Raw genomic sequence first — 18846 nt, 5'->3', positions numbered from 1 at the left:
TGCTGGCTGTTTCTTTTAAAGTTATTACACGCACACTTAGCAGATGGCAGCACTTGTATTCCCAGAATTTACCTAAGAGAAGTGCAAACTCACATCCACAAAAAACAAGTCTACGTGGACTCAGAGCAGGTTTCTTTGCAACAGCAAAAATGGCAACAGCTGGGTTTATCGACAGGTGAGTGGCACAGCCATCGGTGGGTCACCACTTGGCAACAGACAGGAGTGAACCACCAACACACCACCACCCAGGTGGACACAGAGGCATGCACTCTGACCCCACCGACAGAAACTCCAATGCAGGTAAACACCTGCGGAGGCAGAAAGCATCTCCATGGCCAATAGGATGGAAACGTTGGGGGTGATGGAACCATTCCCTATCTTGCTTGTGGTGATTATACCGGTAAACAGGTCTGTCAAAACTAACAATATACACTTAAAAGTTTGTTGTTTGTCAATTAACCTCAATAAAGTTAATCCAAAAAGAAAAAAATGTCAAAAACCTATTGGATAAAAAAAAAATCCAACAAGATACACAAGATCACAGCACAGAGAAGCATGAAGCACCATGGGTGACTCAAGACTTAAACACAGGGAGGGACAGGCTACGTCCATGGACTGGAAAAGGAGGTGTGGTGGCCTCGACAGCCCAGCCTGGTTCACAGTTCACCGCTCCCCATCAAACCCCGGCAGGCGTTCGGTAGAATGCATCAAGTCGAATTTAAAACTCACACAGAAACGGCAAGAGACCAAGAGCAAGATGGTCCTAAAGAATGGCCGGCCAGAGGACGCCAACCAGGCTAGGCACACACGTGGCTTGCCCAGGACAGTCAGCAGACAAGGCGGGCAGAGGCCCAGGCACATGCTGGGCCACCGAGTTGAGTGCCAGGAAAAGGACAGTCTTTTCCACAGACGGTGCTGAGTCAAGCAGATATGGACACAGGCGAGAACAAGGCTTCACTGGCAGAGCAAACGCTAACAGATCAGTGTGAGCCAAACGTGCAACTCCGGCAACAGCAGAGGTGAGCACCTCTGTGACCTGGGTTTTAACAAAACTTATTTAGGATGTTACAAAAACCCAAAGGTACGTAGAAAAAGACTGATAGTTGGACTACGATAGAAATAAGAACTTCTGTTCATTACAAGACGTCACCAGGAACAAACAAGGCACAGAGGGACAATTTCTGCAAGACACATGTCACAGAAGGGCCTCTGTCCAGAACAGGCAGAGCTGCTAGAAACCCGTGGAAGCCAACAGCTCAACAGGCATGGACAGGCAGAAGACCGAGCAGGCGGAGTGTGGGAGACGACGCCCCACGGCCGACAGAGCTTGCAGCTCTGCACACGCACACCCAGGCCAGGCTCGCTGGCGCCGTGGGGAAGGTCTGCCCACGTGGAGCGGTGCCCGAGCACTGCCACCTCCCAGAAGGAAGGCTTCTCTGGTGACGCACCCTCAGCACAAACACTGATCTCACAGAAGGTGACTGCAGGGGCAGGAGGGCCCTGTTCTCAGCAGGAGGGTCTGCCTGGCTCCACCCTCACCTACAGGGACAGATACTCAGGTCTGTGGCTGCTGCTACAGAGGAGAGAATCCTCTTTTCCCCATCTCCACCTTACTCTCGCCCTCACTGGTCATGATGAGAAGTTCTGGGAAGTTCTTAAATAGGCAATTTCTGAACTAAGGAGCAACACTGGGACCCACACTAAGAGAAAGCGCGATGTGCGACGGTTGGTCTCAGAAACGCCCTGGAAACCAGGGTCCTGCAGTGGATGAAGGCCGGAGCCTGGCTGCTCTCCCAGCACCCAGCAGGGCGGCCAGGGACATGAGGAATGCACCGCCCTCTCCACGCGTGCAATCCCTCACCCCCTCACTCAAGGCTCACTCCTGCTTCCTCGGTCACCACACATACACAGACCCCTAGCCTCTCGGTGGCTGTGGAGGCTGTGTGCTCTAAGCTGGGGTGAGCAGTTGGGGTTCAGAGGGCTGGAGTGACGTGTCTGAGGCCCCAGGCTCCCACACGAGGGGAGCTGCTTGCTACACAAACTCAGGGCCCTCCCAGGTCAGGGGTCCCAACTGAAGATGCCCTCTGAGCCCTGAGCACAGAAGCAAGGCCAGTGCTGGATGGTGGGAGACACTCGACAGGGATGGGTGAGCCCCCTTACCAGCCCAGACCCCACCAGAACAGACACTTCCACGCTGTGCAGCTGCAATCAGCTCTTTATGCACCAACCCCTCAAAACACGGTACCTTGTTGTCAAGATCGAAAAGGTAAGAATCTTCTTCCCGAACGTCGGCTTCGGAGTCAGAGATGAGCTCCCCGACGTACCTGTGGCGGGCAGAGCGGATGAGGGTGAAGACAGCAGGTCGCCACCCTCAACTACAGGATGACGTGCTCAGGAGCTGACGAAGCTCACACAACGGGGGCCAACATTTTGGAGAACTTTGCCCGTGACTGAAGTGGGATTTAACTTTACGCTCCAAAAGATGATGGCACAGAAACCTCCCCATCTGATCAGGGATCCAGAACAATCCTCCCCTGAAAATCACTGATGACTGAGGACATCTTCCTAAACGAGCCGTGAGCTGGTGAGAGAGTAAGTGCAGGGAGACAGCCAGAGAGGTGGCGAGGGCACTGAAGACAGCGGGAGCTTGGTTTCGGGGGCACCCGGTGGGTCCCAGGTGCGGCCAGGGCTTTGGCAGCCCCCTCCCGGGTGAGTCTGGGCACCCCACCCAGCAGGTGTGCACTCACCCCACACTGCTGCATCCTTCCCCAAAATGACAGATGCAGCCGGCAGCCCTGGGTAACCCAGGCACTCACTTACTCGCAGACGAAGGTGCCCAGTGGGATGTCTTGCAGGGACCGCACGCCCCAGCCCATGTTCTGTGTCCGGTAGAGCTGCAGCCTTGCCCTAGAAAACAGGGTCAGCAACTTAGGGCCACATTCCACAACAACCAGCTCACACTCAGATTACAACATGAGTGCCAGGAGTAAAGGAGACAGGAAATACTGCTTCCATGTCTGAAAATGCCTTAGGTCTTCACACATCATGAAGCAGCGACTCCCAGAGAAACCCCGCAGGCGCTGAGGCACTTGCCCTCGGGAAGCTGAGAGATCTCAGAAAACAGCCTGATTGTCAGCGTGTGGAACACAACCCCTGATCCTCACTGTGCCTCAGTTTTCTCACCTGCAACACAGGGACAAGTGTGGGCGAGCCACTGGGTTGTGATGAGGATCAAAGGGGCTAACACTTCTGTTGGCTCCAGGCCACGATGCAGGTTAGCTTGAGCAGTGGGTCAGCCACAGGAGCCGAGCTGGCCCCTCGGAGCAGGCATGGGGCACTCTTGCAGGGCCCGCCAGCCACGGGCATGCCGGCTGCCCCTTTCTGTGTCCAGTGGCCCTTGCGGGAGACAAGCGTGTCTGTCTTCACACCCAAAGGACCCACTGCCAGGCATGAGGACGGAGAATGTGGGCTGATCACCAGCACTCTAGGATCACTGGTATCAAGAGCACCCTCATACTCTGAACACTGGTGTGCAGCTACTGACACCGTGCGCAGACCTTCCCTCGTGACTCAGAGGGACTCCGAGCTCTTCCAACTCTCGGGCACATTCATAGAGGGTAGGTTCATAACCAGAACTGAGTGTCTGGTTCTGGGCCATCAGGGGATGCTGGGCCCTGCCAAGAGAGGGCTGTGGAAGGGCCTCTCTTGCCCTGAGTGACTTAGCAACAGAGTCCACACAACCTGAAAAGGTTTACACCAGAACGCCACCACCCCATCGTGTCAGAGAAACACAGAGCACAGAGCACTTAGAAAGTGACTGAGCACTAACACAGAGTCACGGTGGCCCCAACGGCTGGAGTGCGTCTGTGAACTGGGAGACAAAGGCTGTGCTCGTGTCAAGCCCATCTTTCTGGTCTCGGCTCACTTGACCTTGACTGACCTCTCAGGCCTCAGACCCAAGTGTGAGGTAGTAGGAAGCAGGCTTTTGCTATTTACGTCACCCTGTACCCTTGCCAGGGGCTAAAGGACTCAAAGTCAGTGGCCATCTTGACGTGCAAGCACACGCAGACTTCACCACATCATGTTCCTGTCGCCGTGAAATACGCAACACACCGCGAACTTCTCAAGAAACTTGAGTCATTTCCAAAGTTTTGAAACAGGGACCTTGACATCACCCCGGACTGAGGGGTTCAGAGCCCACACCACACAAGGCTTCGGGAGCACAGAGCAGGCTGCTCACCGCAGGCCATTCTGCACCACGCGGTTCCGACAGTTCCTCCAGCAGGAGCAGGCGTGGTTGCACTCGAAGAGCAGGGGAGGCTCGGCCATGTTGAACTCCGGCAGCAGCCGGCCATCCTGGGGACAGAGGCACAGTCAGCGCTCTCGCTCAACGCACCCACATTAATGCATTTTTACGAACTAAAAACTGACATAAAAACCACGACATCTGGTCACACTTTCTACCTGGGGAAGTGGGGCAGACCTGTGCTCACACTGTGGATGGGAGCCTCGGCCCAGCAGTCCGCACGGCTTTCAGAAACCTCCCGGACAGCCCTCCCCGGCCCCCACTGTGGATGGGAGCCTCGGCCCAGCAGTCCGCACGGCTTTCAGAAACCTCCCGGACAGCCCTCCCCGGCCCCCACTGTGGCCAGTCTCCATCCACTCCCGTCAGCCTCCCTCCCTCCCCTTGCCCTCGCTCAGCCTAGCCAAGGCTGCTGGCATGAGGGCCCCTCCACTTCCTTCAAGGGGTCAGCACCCCGTGGACTCCTGTCCGGCGGGGACCACCCACCCATGTGCAGTGCCAGCCTGTACTCTCGGTCTTGCTGCCCTGCAAACCCCCAGCTCCGGAGAGACCCAGCCACCTGCTTTCCCGTCCTACAGCCTGGACACGGCAAAGCTATGAGGCACTGCACCAGGCCTGAGAGGGCCGAGCCTGAGGCCGCAGCAGCTTTAGGCTGCTTGAGCAGCTAGAACTTCCCTCAAGATGCTCATTCTTGCCCCCTGCCCAGCACAGCCATGCTCTGCAAAGAACATACCCCACGAACTGCGAGCCCTGCCAGCCCCTCACTCACACACCTGCCACGCCCATGACACTCTCAGCCTCTCTTCCTGAAGACACAGAACCCACCCTCACGCCCCATCCTCTAACGTCCACTCTGGAAAGAATCATCCATCCCCGGCCCCCACTCTTAGCCTGCATCTCTTCTCCCGGCAGGACACCCTGGCTCCTATCCCCATCAATGACCTCTCAACTCCTAAACCAAGGACGCTTAGGGTTCTTCTCTTGGACGCTGGCCTCCAGAGCCCTTCTCTCCTCTCCTCAGCTGCCTTCAGGCTGGGCTCACCAATGACCACCTCTGTCCCTCCAGTCAGCACCCCCTGGCCACTCCAAAGCCCATGGCTGCCCCACCACCTCCAGGCGGCCACAAAGACAGATGGCTGCATCCTCACGACCCTGCCTCCATCCAGCCTCCCATTTCCTCCCACCTGTTGCTCCTCCCTCACTGGTTCCCACGCCTGGCTCCTCCTCCACAAAGCTGGCCCCGAACAGTCTCAGAATCAGGGCAACTGCCCTTTCCACAAATTCTGCTTCACGGAACTTACCGCACCAGCACACCAGGGCAGAGACAGCGCTCACCTTATCGTACCAGCAGCGCATGCTGAGCTGGCCGCACATGCAGTTGCTGGAGGAGCAGTCGTCTATGCACACACAGTACTGTGGAGGGAGAGGCACATCATACGGGGCCAGCGTGTGGCCTCCACTTCTCACTCTTCAACTTACAGCCTCGCTTCCGAATTCTCAAAACTGCCTCTTGTCTGACATGTGCTCGCCCTGAAGAGAGGTCCTTCTCTCTCTCTTCTCTCTCAAGGACAACAAAGGCGTGCGCAGCCTCTTGGAAGGAGGGCATGCGGGCAGAAGAGAAGGCTCAGTTGCTAAGCTGCTGAGAGCTCTCGCAAGGGGCTCTGGCAGGGGGAGGTGGGGACACAGAGCGCATGACGCGGGGCCGAGTGGGGCGCAGCCCCAGAGCGCTAGAGAAAGCCTGCTGCACTCAAGGCCAGACACGCAGTGAAAAGGTGAGGAGCTGGGGCCCCGAACCCCAGCCTGAGGGCAAGCGTCTGGCCTTGGCCTGGGGAGGAAGGACTTTGGCTCGCCCACGGGCTCCTCTCACTGGTGCAGTCCCCAAACCACCACTTCCAGGGGCACTCGATGATGCTCTAGGGGCTAGGACTCGACACAGGACTCAGGCCCATTTTCTGGAAGGATCTTTATCTGCCTTCCAGCTCTTTGGTGGGAGGTGACTTGAGAGCACCAGATCTTCCTGCAGAGACCCCCACAGACCCTGCTCCAGAGGTCTGCTGTCTTCCCCACGGAAGCTGGCCTCCTCCCACCATCGCTGACCTGCAAATGGGTGATGTTTCTGTCGATGTTCATCGGGGACGTCACACAGTTCTGAGACACGTATTTGTAGTTGCTGGGGCACGGCTCGTCGTCGATGGCGTTGACACATGGAATGGGGATTCGCTCATAGCCTCGAGCAATGTCTCTGCCACAAGACAGGGGGACATTACCTTTCATTGTGACAAGTGCTGCCCCAACAGGGACGGATAAAAAGCACAAGAGGGCAGCTGATGAGCCGGGGCCAGGCGACTCTGATCCAGGCTAGGGAACGTCTCAGCTGGGAGAGAAGCTCTCATCTCAAACCCTTTTGCCCTGTGATCAGTGACCAGCTGCAGAGCTGTCGTGGACTCAGAGCTCCTCACCTGCTCACTGTCTTCTCCAGCGGGACGGGCCTGTCTGGGGCGGAGTCTCGCAGCGCCTTGCTCATCTGCAAAGCGTTCCACACCTGAGAGTTGAGACTTGCGCACTGCAGAGGTGTCTCTCCCTCCTTGTTTTTCAAGGTGACATCTGAATCCCGAGAAAGAAAGAGGCTAAAAGGAAAAATGTAAGCCAACAGAACATTCAGATCTTAATTTAAAAAACGTGAAGATGGGATTTACGAAATGATCATCACCAGTAAAAATAAAGAGAACACATCATTTGTTTTGAAACTAACAAGCTTGCTCACCACTCTCCCACATTTGCTCTCAAATGCACCCTCAATGATAAAAAGGGCAGTGATGTGGAGGCTAACCATGCCCACCGTGCACCCAGTCAGCACTCCAGCGGGTGATCCCAAGACCTAACTCAAGTCAGACAGATGGAGGGCTGCGGCATGCCACTCCAAGTGCACCCTGCCCAGGGCCCAACGCCAACACAACTGACTTGGCTGAGCTGCTGCTGAGGCACAAATCTTGGAGGGTACTCGCACCACTGCAGGGGCGTCCCTTCACTTCCAGGTGAGGCAGGAGTCACCTGAGGGTACAGCACTGGGTGGGGCTGGGTCCTGTCCCCACATCCCTCCTGCTAATGAGAACAAGGGGCCACACCTCCCTGACTTCCACTGGAAGCAGAGCAAAGAGACTGCCTAGGACCCGGCCACCCCCAAGTGTTAGTGACATGGAAAGAGGGCCTCAAGGTTGGAAAGAGCTTTGAGTGGCCAACATCCAGCCCACATCTCCAGCCCACCTTGTGGGGGCACTGCTCCCAGTGGGCTCCTGGAGCGGGCTGTCCCATCACCCTTGACAGTGTTAGGGCAGGGCTCATCTCCACATCTAACCTACATATTTCAGGATTTTTCACAACGATCCTCCCTGAATTAGAAATAACCAAGCCAACCTCAGACGGAGACTTGTCTGCTCACGGAACGAACTTCCCTGGGAGGACCGGGGGCATCAGGGTGCTCTCGCACCCGGGAGCCTTGCAGGGACTGTGTACCGCAGAGCCACTCACACAACGCAGGCGTAGCGGTCCTCCCTGGCAGCGATGTGCAGGGGCGAGTCCCCATGGATGTTCACGGCGTGGAGGTCACACCTGGCGGCCAGCAGGATTTCAGCTATGTCCACACAGCCCGAGAAGGCTGCCCAGTGCAGGCAGATGTTCTCCTCCTGCAGACAGACAGACAGACAGACAGACAGCAAGAGCCGTGAAGACGGTGGGACCCAAGGGAAGACCTCGGGTACACTGCGAGGAAAACACAGCAGAGCAGAGCATAACACCGTGCGCAAGCCCGAGGATGCTTCCTCCTGTTTCCTTTTGTTGTCATTATAAAAGTAACATAGTCACAGTACGGAATATTTTAAAAACAGGAAAAAAACCATCTGGAATCAGACCATCCAAAACACAACAAATTATTAACATAACATTTGTGCATACTTTATCTATTTTTTTAAATTATATTCACTTTGGAACAGGGTCATAAATGCAGAATAGAGTAATAGCTGTGTAAGATTTGAGAAAGATACATGAATTTGATTAAATTAAAATTTTGCTTCATAAAAACTTCTGCAAAATAAAAATCTTAAATAAAGCAAAATTGAAAAAATACTCATGCTGTATAAAAAATATATGATTTACAATTACCACAAAGTTTATTAGAACACTAAAATTTTGAAAAAATGAATGTGCAAAGGATATGAAAATGAAAAACAAGTTATATAAGATAAAAGACGAAGAGAACACATAAATACAAGAGAATGTTCAACTTTGCCCGACAGCTGATCAATGTAAATTAGGACAACAGAGCAATATTTAAGCTATTACGCTAGAAATGAAGGAGTGACAGACACAGGAGAAATGTGCCACCCCCACACAGGGCTGGTCTGTCCGTCTGTCGCCGCGCCCCTCATCCCGACCCCACTCTGGGCTCCTCTCAGGCAGCCAGTGCACTACCTCCTGTTTGGGGATTCGCTCAGCCTGGCCCTGTCCTTCACTGAACCTCAGTTTGTCTCCACTTCTTCCTCTGGATCCTGATGCAGATTAAGGTTGGCTACTTTTCTGTTTTGGACTAGTCCCAAGGCCTAACCCTCAGAGGTGGGATTACGGGGTTAAAAGACACACGTATTATTGCTCTTGAAGTGCTTTCTGCTCTACTGGCAGGATGAGAGGGCCAGCTCGCTGCGGCCCCGACCCCTGGGAACCTCACTAGAACTTTCACGGGCACCAGTACAAAAGCCAAGCCTGATATCCACTCTTGTCACCCAGGCAGAGCCCATCGTAGGGCACGCCTGCCCCACATCGGCCTTTGTGGGCTGACTCCACCTGGCTCAGTTCCTGTCCCCACTCCCACCGAGGCGCAAAGGCTCAGCACATCCCGGGGACCTGATGGGAAGCCCAGCATCTCTCTGTCACACTGGGTGCTCTCAGATGATCCGCCTTCCAGTCTCCACAGTTGGTGCCTCCAACACTTCCAGCTCAAAGACCTTTAGGACTAAGTGGTCCTGTCTTCGTCATCCTTGTCAACAACTGCCACTCCAAGCACGGGCTTTACTGCCTCCCCTCTGTTTCTAATGGGAAAACTAAGAGCACATTCCCTGTCTGCCTCAGTGTTTTCTGAAAAGCCTTTTGTTTGTCTGGGCTTCCTTTCCTGATGTCACTCTTAGAAGCTTTCCACCCCTCTGATCTTGGCTTCTGGTTTCCATCATCCACAGATTTGCGAGCTCCTGAGCAAAATGCAGTTTCCTCAGGGGCCTCTCTTCTCTTTCCTTCATCAGAACAAGTAATGATTTTATAACCACAATGACAGTTTTGAGACTTCCCAGTCCCCCTGAGCTCCTGCTATCGTAGGACTGTGTCATCCCAGCCTTTCCAAGGTCCACCTGCTACATTAGAAGCTTGGCCCACACATCTGAGATGACAGAGGCGACTGCTGCTTCCAGCAAAGGTGGAGCAGAGAGACCAGACTGGATTTACCCTCCCACCCGAAAGAACCAAAAGAGTAAAACAACCATAGTCAAAATATGTGAAGTAACCGTTTTCAAGACAGTGGACATCAGGTAATGAAGGACTGTATCCCTGAGACAAGAAACCCACAAGGGGGCCTGTGACCGCCTGCTCACAGCTTCAGTGAAGCTGAGACCCAGCTTCAGTGCGGGGAGGAGACGGGAGGAGCACAAGATGGGTCACTGAGAGCTGGGGCCCAAGGCAGCCAAGGTTTGCAGGTCAGGGTGTGGGCTGGGAAAGAGGCCTCCGGAGATCTGTACATTCCCACCGTGGACCTCCGGGAGGACACACCCTGAGGCCAAGGTGCACAGGGCTCAGTGCTGGCACTCACACAGGAGGAGTGACCAGCCCTAGACAGAGACTGGCTCAGACCCACCTAACCAACCTAGAAACCAAAACCCAAAATGGCCAGATGGTTTCCAAGTAACTTTCCTGCACCCAGAAGGCGGCTCAAGACATTTCCAGGACCACAGGCATTCCCAGCAAGGTAAAATCCACAACATCCGGTGTCCAATCTGAGGTAACAGGCATGCAAAGAAGCAGGAAATGTGACCCATGCAAGGAGAAAAACCAAGCAATCAAAACCCGGACCGGACACAGCTGTGAGATCAGCAAGCGAGGGCATCAGGGCACTGGTCTGACTGCATCCAACCACTCCAGAGCCACGCAGAGACGCAGCTCAGAAAATGCCACACAGACCCAGAGAGCTTTCAGAGCTGAAAACCACAACACCTGACATGAGGACGTGCTGGACAAGATTAAAGTATAACAGACACTGTAAAAGAACAGAACAGTGAGCTTGAACACACAGCAATAAAGCCAGCTGGACTCAAACCCAGAGGGAAGAAGATTTCAGAAAAACCAGAGCTTCCATGACTACAGAGCCACCACAAGACCCCGACACACAAAGAACCAGGCCCTTGCAAGGCAGGCAGGCAGAAAAAGCACTGGAAGAAACGATGGCTGACAAACATCCAAATGAGACAAAAACCCTAAATCCACGTATCTGAGAAGCTCAATGAACCCTAAGCACACGTGCGCACACTAACCCCACCAGGCACATCATACTGAATTGTAATAAAGAGAAAATCCTAGAAGAAGCTAAAAGAAAAAATCTAGGTCATATACAGAGAAGTAGACGAGGGTGTACCAAGAATTCCTCACTGGAAACACTTCAAGTGAGGATCCAGGGAAGTAACATGTTCAAAGTGAAGCAGGAAGCAAAACCTGTCAACCTAGAATTCTGTATCCAGCAAAAACATCTTTCAGAAGTGAAGGCAAAATAAGGATTTTGCAGGCATGAGAAAGCTAAAAGAACTCTTCATAAGCAGACCAACACTACAGAGAGTCGATGAGAAGGTGGAGGGACCTGGGTCAGCGAACAAAGCACTGGAGGCAGTGACACCAGGAGCTGCTACATGAGACTCGACTTCCTACACTCTTCTCAAAAGAGCAAGAATGTTTAACAAAATAGCACTGTGTTCCATGTTCAGATGTAAGTAAAATGTATGAGAACGGCATGAAGTTTGGGAGGCAGAAACGAAGGTCCCTGTGCTGTCTGTAATTTCAAGACTTCCCATAAAGAGCATAAATCAAGGAGGCACGGTGCGGGATAAACACAGACACACAGGGTCAGTGGCACGGAAGACAGAGCCCAGGAAGTGACCCCACATCATGACAACTGACTGTTGACAAAGGTGCAAACTCAATTCCATGGAGAGGACAGCCTTCGACACAAACGGTGCTGGGACAGCTGGACGTCCACATGCAAATAAAGGAACTCTGACCAATACTCACACCACACACAAAATTAACACCTGAAACTACAAAACCACTGTAAGGAAACAGGAGAGAGAGTCTTTGGGATCTTGGGTTAGGCAAGGATTCTTGAAAAGAACACCAAAAGCATGATCGCAAAGAAAATAATTGATAAACTGGACTTTAACGATTTAAAACACCTGCTCCTCAAAAGACAAGTGTCAAGGCTTGTAAATCACATACCTGCAAGTGCCTGAACCCAGAACAAACAAAACTCTCAAAACTCAAGAGAAAGAAAATAAATAATCCAATAAAAAACAAGCGATAGATGAGAACAGACCCTTCACCAACACAGAAAAAGACTGGTTACCCCAGGAGCAGGGCCGGTGGGAGCCAGGCTCTCATGCTGGAAAACGGCGCCATCACTTTGGCAAGGAGTCGGGCAGTTTTGTAAAGAAGCTGAACAGACACCCATCACGCGACCCAGCCGTTCGACTGTGAGGGATTCGCAAGCGTGTCGTCCATGCTCATGGCAACTCTGAGTGTAGCAGCCCAGAGCCAGAGAAGCCACTGTCCGTCCACAGGTGAAGGATAAGCACGTGGCCACAGAAAGGAGGGAGCTACTGACACTCGGAATAGTGATGCTGAGAGAGACGTCCACACAGCATGGATCCATTTAAGTAAACCAAACTAATCCCTCGTGACAGAAAGCAGAGCAGTGGGTACCCAGGGACAGCTCTGGTGGCAGGAGGAAACCTGAGAAGTAAGTGACGCTCACTATGGTAATCATGGTGATGGTTTCTGGGGTTAAAACTTACCCACTGCACTCTTTAAATAGTGCAGTCTGACAACTATACATCAATAAAGTTGTTAAAATAAAATATTAACGTTGGTTCATCATATAAATGACAAACATGCAATTTAATCAATTCTTCCAATTCATCAGAACCACGGCCAGCACCAGAGCTAACACCCACGGGACGGCGCCCACGCCCAGACCATCCTCCCCCTGACAGCCACAGGCACCGAAACAGGGCTGGGGCTGCTCTTGCCCACCACGCCATGCTCTCAGGAGGCAATTCTCGAGGTGGGGACAATGCGCGAGCGAGGCAGATGGTGACCGTGTCTAGCTACCTGCTGTCAGCGTGCTGGACTTCATCCCTTCCCTTCCCTCTCATCCTCATCCAGACCTTCTCCCCAGCGCCTCCCAGCTCACAGCTCCTTTCATGATGGAGTCATCGCCCTAATGCCCAGCTCTGACACAACCAGTGGAAAACAGCTCACAGCCGAGCCGTGCCCACTGAGCCGTGCCACACCACTGCCACCCCAGGAGCAGCCGTGCCCAGACCCTGGCTGCTGTTCTTGTTTTCTGGGCGGGAGGCAGGACCTGCGCACAGAGGCGGGGAGGGGTTCCCAACGCTTAGCAGCCGCAGTGAACGACCAGGTGGTGCCCACTGCTCCCGTCATTTCTTCCAATGGGTCTGTCTCGAGAGCCCCGGCTCGCTAAGGGCTCAGAGCTGAGAGGTGGCATCTACCTTCCTACCTCGACGCGGGCTCCATGCTGATGCACATAGTATCTAACAGCGTGCTTTTCGAAATCTCTTAGTGTCAAGCCCGCTTTCTTATTTCGTTATCAATCTAACGAGTCAAGTCTGTGGCTGGATTTTCCTTTTATGGCTTTTGGTGGCTCTCTGAAAGGGGGGACACAGCTCTGCGGGCCACACTGTGTCCCGGGAGCCCCGTCCCTCTGCCTGGGAGGCAGCACAGGGCTCATGCTCGAGCAGGGCCCCAGCAGATTGCCCGTGCACGCCCCACCACCCCGCTGGCTCTGGGGGGCCCAGAAGACCTTCCGAGAAACTCCCTTGAGGTGAATCCGAGGCGCCTGCTGTCGCCTCTGACCAAGCAGCCTACTGACCCCTGGCTGGAGGGCTGTTCCCAGAGGCCTGGCCAGGCCTCCAATGGGGACCCCAAACCCCATTCTCTGGGCAAACAGTTGTCCTACAAAACTGACATCAATGCAGTATCTTAAATCACAGTCCAGAGAACAGGACACGGTCAACTGTTCCCTTTCCTTCCTTCCTTCCAAGGCAACTACAGTGGTAAGAACCAGGGTCACGCTTCCACCAGCCTAGGTGGGGCCACACCCTGGGGCTCCTCAGTCCCAAACATGGACACGGGAATCAGCGGTGTGATCACAAGTCCAGATGTGTCTCTAAAAACAGATTATATCCAGCAATTGGCCAACACACAAGATACCCACAGGAAGCCACGTGATCAATGGGCCGCTGACGACACGAGAAGAGAGAAGAGCCACAGCCAGGCACTAGGGTCGCGCTTCCAAGAAAAAAGAACCTCCAGCTGTCGCCCCTGCACGCCCTGGCTCCTCCATCCTCCTCCAGGACCCGTTTCCCTGGGAGGAAGGCACGGCTGAGGGTGGCGACGGCCAGAGACTCACGTTGTCCCGGATGTTGATGTCGGAGCCCTTGGACAGCAGCAGCTTCACGAGGTCCACGTGCTTATACTCGGTGGCCCAAATCATGGGTGTCCAGCCGCCATCATCCTAATTCGAAAAGAAAGAAACAAAAATCCATCACAGCTCCTAGAGATGAGCAACGTGAAGAACCACCTCGCTCAGGACCTGCAAGGCGGCCTGGGAGGCTGGAGCCAGTGCAAGTTCCCATCTTGCTGACAAGGAAGCGAGGCTCAGAGCTGCCCCAGCTACCTCGCAACTGTAGAATCAAGCCAGAACCAGCCCAGTCCAACCACACAAACCTCTGCTCTGAGGGGGACGGACAGAACCGCTGGTCACCCTGCCCGCTCAAGCCCGCTGGGCAGGACCCACAGGGACAACTCTACACCTCTGAAGACATGTGATAGAATCACATAAGAAGAGGACCACATCGACCTTCAGAGACCAGAGGCCGGTGTGGGAAGCACTAAAAGGGACAGTGTCTGCTTATCCTTTCGTCCCCGTCACAGAGACACCACACAAGAGCAGCAGCCAAGAACTGCAGACGGACATCGCGGCCCAGAGAGCAACAGCAGCCATGCAAAGTTTGGCCTATTCCTGAAGAGCAGGGAGCAGAAAGCCCACTCAGGCTGACTCCATTCGTAGGGTCGACTGCGGTTCTGACGAGCTGGCTTTCTACCACTCTGCCCACCCAGGCTGTCTTCCTACTCAGTGGTCCTGGGTAGCTTTATTTAAATCAGAAAAAGACAACCCTTCAGGAAATGAGTATCATGTTGCCAACTCCTACTCTGGCGGCAGAAGGCTCCTCCATCCCAGCTTCTCTCACACAATGTCCTGCACATCACAGGTGCCACGCTTCTCTGGTGGACACACAGCCTCCACAACTAAAGCAAGATCATCCCTGAGGGTCGACTGTGGGCGGCACTGGGGACAGGGTAAGGATGACACACGTCCGCCTGTGGAGCCAGCCCAGTCCTAGAGAGAAACTCACAAACCCAACCACATGGGAGACGACAAAGGACACCGGGGAAGGGTATGCTCAGACGAGTGAACAGGGCAGGGGTCCAGCCATGGCCTTGTCAGAGCAGAAGTGGGCCACACACCAGACCACAGGGGCTGCTGTCTGGACCTCTGGGAGGGTCTCACAGTCAGGGTGGCGCACAAGGAGCCAGGTTGGCAGCCGTGACTGGGCTAATAGGGTGGAGCCTGTGAGTGAAGACAGAGTCATGTGGGAGGGGTCCCTGGTGAGCAGGAGGGGTCCTGGGTGAGAGGGAGGAGGAAGCACCCTTGCTCTCCTCAGTCACTCACTCGCTCAACAGACACGCATGGGCCTCCTCCACGCCAGGCACTCTGTGCCACACGCAGACCCATCTCCAGGACCCTGACAGCAGGGTGGAGACAGACAGGTGGATGATAAGCAAACACTCAGGGAAAGAGGTGGAACATCAGACAATGGCCAATCATAGGAGGGAAGATGGGATGCCACGGGGAGTTGGGAGGGGGCCATGGCACATAAGAGGCTGGGACCCCACTCAGGTGGGGGACACCTGAACACAGGCCAGAGGGAGGCCAGGGTGGCCCAGGTGGACCATGGGAGCGTGAGTTTGCAGAGCAGCCAGTGAGCAGGCCAGGGGAGGAGCAGACAGGTGGGGCCAGGCCAGGCCTTCCAGGGCCTTGAGAGGGGAGGCCACAAAGGATGGGTGTGGGACCAGGACTACTACAAAGGAGAAGTGAGTCTCTGGCCAGCCCATCAGATGGAATGTCAGTAAGTGGAGGGTGTGGCTTTACCTGACAGTTGACATCCATTTGTCCATTTGAAAGCAGATACTGAACCACGTCATAGTGGCCTTTCTTGGCAGCCAGGTGCAAACAGGTGGAGCCCTCTGCATCCTGCAATGCAAATGCCATTTAGCTCCAGAGAAACGACACTGTGACTCACAGAATGCCAGGCCTTGAGTGCAGGACCACGGCGAACCTTCATTCCCCACGAGGGAGGTGTGTAAGGAATGATGAGGGACCCAGAGTAAGGTCACACAGCCAGGATGTAAGCCCTGTCCGGCGGGCTCCAGACCCCCAGCTCCTGACCCCTGTCCCCTCCACCCGCCATGGTACAGACCGGCTGAGGGACACCACGCGCTTCTCAATGTGGCCAGGGTGCAGTGCCCTGTCCCTCTACAAGCTGCTGTGACAGGACTCCCAGGAATATTCCAGGCCTTTGGGGCTCCTCACGTGACAAGAGAACCACCTGCCTGCCTGGGCCCTCTGTGCGTTAACGGTTACCACGGCGCACTTAAAACAGTGCCAATGCCCCAAAACAAGTTGTCCATGTGCCACAGAACTCACAATGGCAAATGGCAGAGAAGAGCAGGGACCACAAGCCTGCCCTGCAGTCTGACACACGTCACGGCTGTCAACTGCCTCCGTTTCACTTCCTGAGGGTGCCGGGCACATTTCCTTGTCTATTTCCTAAATCACACTAAATATATCACATTATTTGAACTATCTCAAAATAAAACAAAAACAACCCAGCCAGTCTGAGACCAGACCCACGGAGCTCCAGGAGAGACCCGGGTTCCCAGACGGCTGGGACACTATGCCCAGTTGCCATAGCGGGCCGTGGCTGACCTGAGCTTCCAATGCCCATAGGTGGACCTCCTCGTGCAGCCACCCCTGGACTACGCGGACGCCCTGCCACCACCTCCTCCTGGCAGGGGCTGTTCCCACTCCTCCCCGACTCCGGTCTGTACTGACCACGCTCAGTACCCCACTTCTCTCCCTCATTTCTATTCTCAGAGCAGTAAACCCAGATTTTAACACACATCACTAAACATATTTCTGAAGTTAATCAGTAAACCCACTTTTCTCAAGAAAACCACTCAAATCCCATATTACCGGTGTTTAAACTTTTATTATAAATACAAAATGTATGGTTGCTCATTTAAAGGCATGCCTAATTTTTAAGTGTTCTCAATCATTAGAATAGGTACAGTCTGATGGTCCTCGAAATATGAGAAGATGTCACAGCTATGAGGACAGAAACCACAAAACAGATGTGCTAAGTGGGATGGTCTGAGTGCACCAAATACAGAGAGCCACTGCATTTCTGTCAGGCAGATAAAGGACAAATGCAATGTGGTTCTCACCTGCCAGTAGAATATGCCTGAATGAGTGAGATCATAGGTGCCCTGAGCCCCAGGACTTGAGGCAGAAGCAGAGAGAGACTGGGCAGAGCCCAGGAATGGGGAGAGACCAGGAGCGGGGAGAGAACAGGAGCGGGGAGAGAACAGAAGTAGGGAGAGACCAGGAGTGGGGAAAGAACAGGAGCGGGGAGAGAACAGGAGCGACAGGAGCCAGGAGAAAACAAGAGCAGGGAGGGACCAGGGGCAGGGAGAGAACAGGAGGGGGCAGGGCCCAGTCAGAGAGCAGCAGGGAGAGGACAGGAGCGGGGAGACTGGGAGTGGGCAGGGAACAGGAGTGGGAAGGGACCAGGAGCGGAGAGGGCCCAGGCACAGAAGAGGTGGCAGTGTGTGGTTCACAAGCTAGGGAGTTCATCCAGAAAACAACCAGAGTACAGAGCAGGGACTGAGAGTATTTCAGCCAAGGGAGCACCACAGAAAATGATGTGAACGTGGGAAACGGTGGGAGCTGCAGGCAGGGAGAGGTGCATGGGTGGTTCACCCAGCGTTCAGTTAGGAAATCTTCAGGCACACAAACTTGAGTACACAGGACTGTCCCCCCACAACCCCACCACCATCTCAGGAACAACCACACAGCGCCTGGTCCCATTTCTCCTCCCCTCCTCCTCAGAGGTAATCACTATCCTGAATTCAACAGCTATCATTCTGAAGCATCTTTTGCTACTTCTGTTATATATCTATGTATCTATAAATGATGGTTTTACGTGTTTTTAAATTGTCTAGAAATATCATATTGTATATCCTTCTGCAATTCATATTTAGTTCAACATGATGCTTTTGAGATTTATCTTTGTATATAATATGTAGCATTAATTCATTTATTTCAACTCATGTGAAACTATTTCCAGTTTGCACATTCCTGGTTGAGGAACATTCAGCTGTTTCTGACTTTGTGTTATTTAAAGACATGCTGAATACTGCAAAATGCTTCCTGTGTGTACGTGCAAGAGTTGACCGCAGGCTTCTCCCGGCCCGAGGAAGGTTGCTCCCTCGCTTTGGGTTCTGGGTGAGGGAGACCCCTCCCCTCCCCCCCCCGCAGTGCTGCTGCGTGCTGCCAGGGAGTCTCGACCTTTGGGCTCCACAGAATTCAGTGGCCACAATGTGGCACCTGAGCAGTGTCCTAAAGGGCTGAGCACCCTCACGTGTCTACTGGTCACTTTGCTTCCTCTTCTGGAACTGCCTGCTCCTGCTTCTTGCTCATTTTCCTTTTGGGTTCTTTTATTTGTAGCAGTTTCTTAGACTTTTTGGATATTAATCTTTGGCCAGTGTGTTACAAAATCTTCTCCCAGTTTGTAGCCTGCCCTTTCATATACTCTGTCATCTTTTATTGATCAAAACTTCTTAATTCGAATGCACTTGACTTTATCAATCATTTTTGTATTTTCTATTCCTTGTTGAAGAAATCTTTCCCTATGCTGGAATCACAAAGATCATCTTTCCTCTTTGTTGTTTTTTTGGTTTTTTTTTTTTGAGGAAGATTAGCCCTGAGCTAACTACAGCCAATCCTCCTCTTTTTGCTGAGGAAGACTGGCCCTGAGCTAACATCCATGCCCATCTTCCTCTATTTTATTCGTGGGATGCCTGCCACAGCATGGCTTTTT

At 53.5% G+C, this 18846-nt stretch overlaps 1 protein-coding gene across 24 annotated transcripts in view; it reads right to left on the bottom strand.

The window, feature by feature from the left end:
- The window catches only part of EHMT1 (euchromatic histone lysine methyltransferase 1), a 198176-nt gene that overhangs the window by 13204 nt on the left and 166126 nt on the right, over positions 1 to 18846 (bottom strand). For all 24 annotated transcript variants that reach the window (XR_011432335.1, XM_023629512.2, XM_070250534.1 and 21 more), the window contains 9 exons: positions 15837 to 15938; positions 14034 to 14138; positions 7832 to 7986; positions 6763 to 6930; positions 6401 to 6545; positions 5639 to 5716; positions 4241 to 4356; positions 2821 to 2907; positions 2246 to 2324 (listed from right to left, as the gene is read on the bottom strand). Coding sequence is in view for 23 of the 24 variants with exons in the window: in XM_023629512.2 (XP_023485280.2) it covers positions 2246 to 2324; positions 2821 to 2907; positions 4241 to 4356; positions 5639 to 5716; positions 6401 to 6545; positions 6763 to 6930; positions 7832 to 7986; positions 14034 to 14138; positions 15837 to 15938 (1035 nt within the window). In the remaining variant the exon portion in view is untranslated. The remainder of the gene's footprint in view (positions 1 to 2245; positions 2325 to 2820; positions 2908 to 4240; positions 4357 to 5638; positions 5717 to 6400; positions 6546 to 6762; positions 6931 to 7831; positions 7987 to 14033; positions 14139 to 15836; positions 15939 to 18846) is intronic.

This window comes from Equus caballus, chromosome 25, assembly GCF_041296265.1.
Source record: "Equus caballus isolate H_3958 breed thoroughbred chromosome 25, TB-T2T, whole genome shotgun sequence".
In the NCBI taxonomy this organism is placed as follows: Eukaryota; Metazoa; Chordata; class Mammalia; order Perissodactyla; family Equidae; genus Equus; species Equus caballus.
The sequence above is the reverse complement of the archived record's forward strand: the minus strand, read 5'-3'. Positions and strand labels throughout refer to the sequence as shown.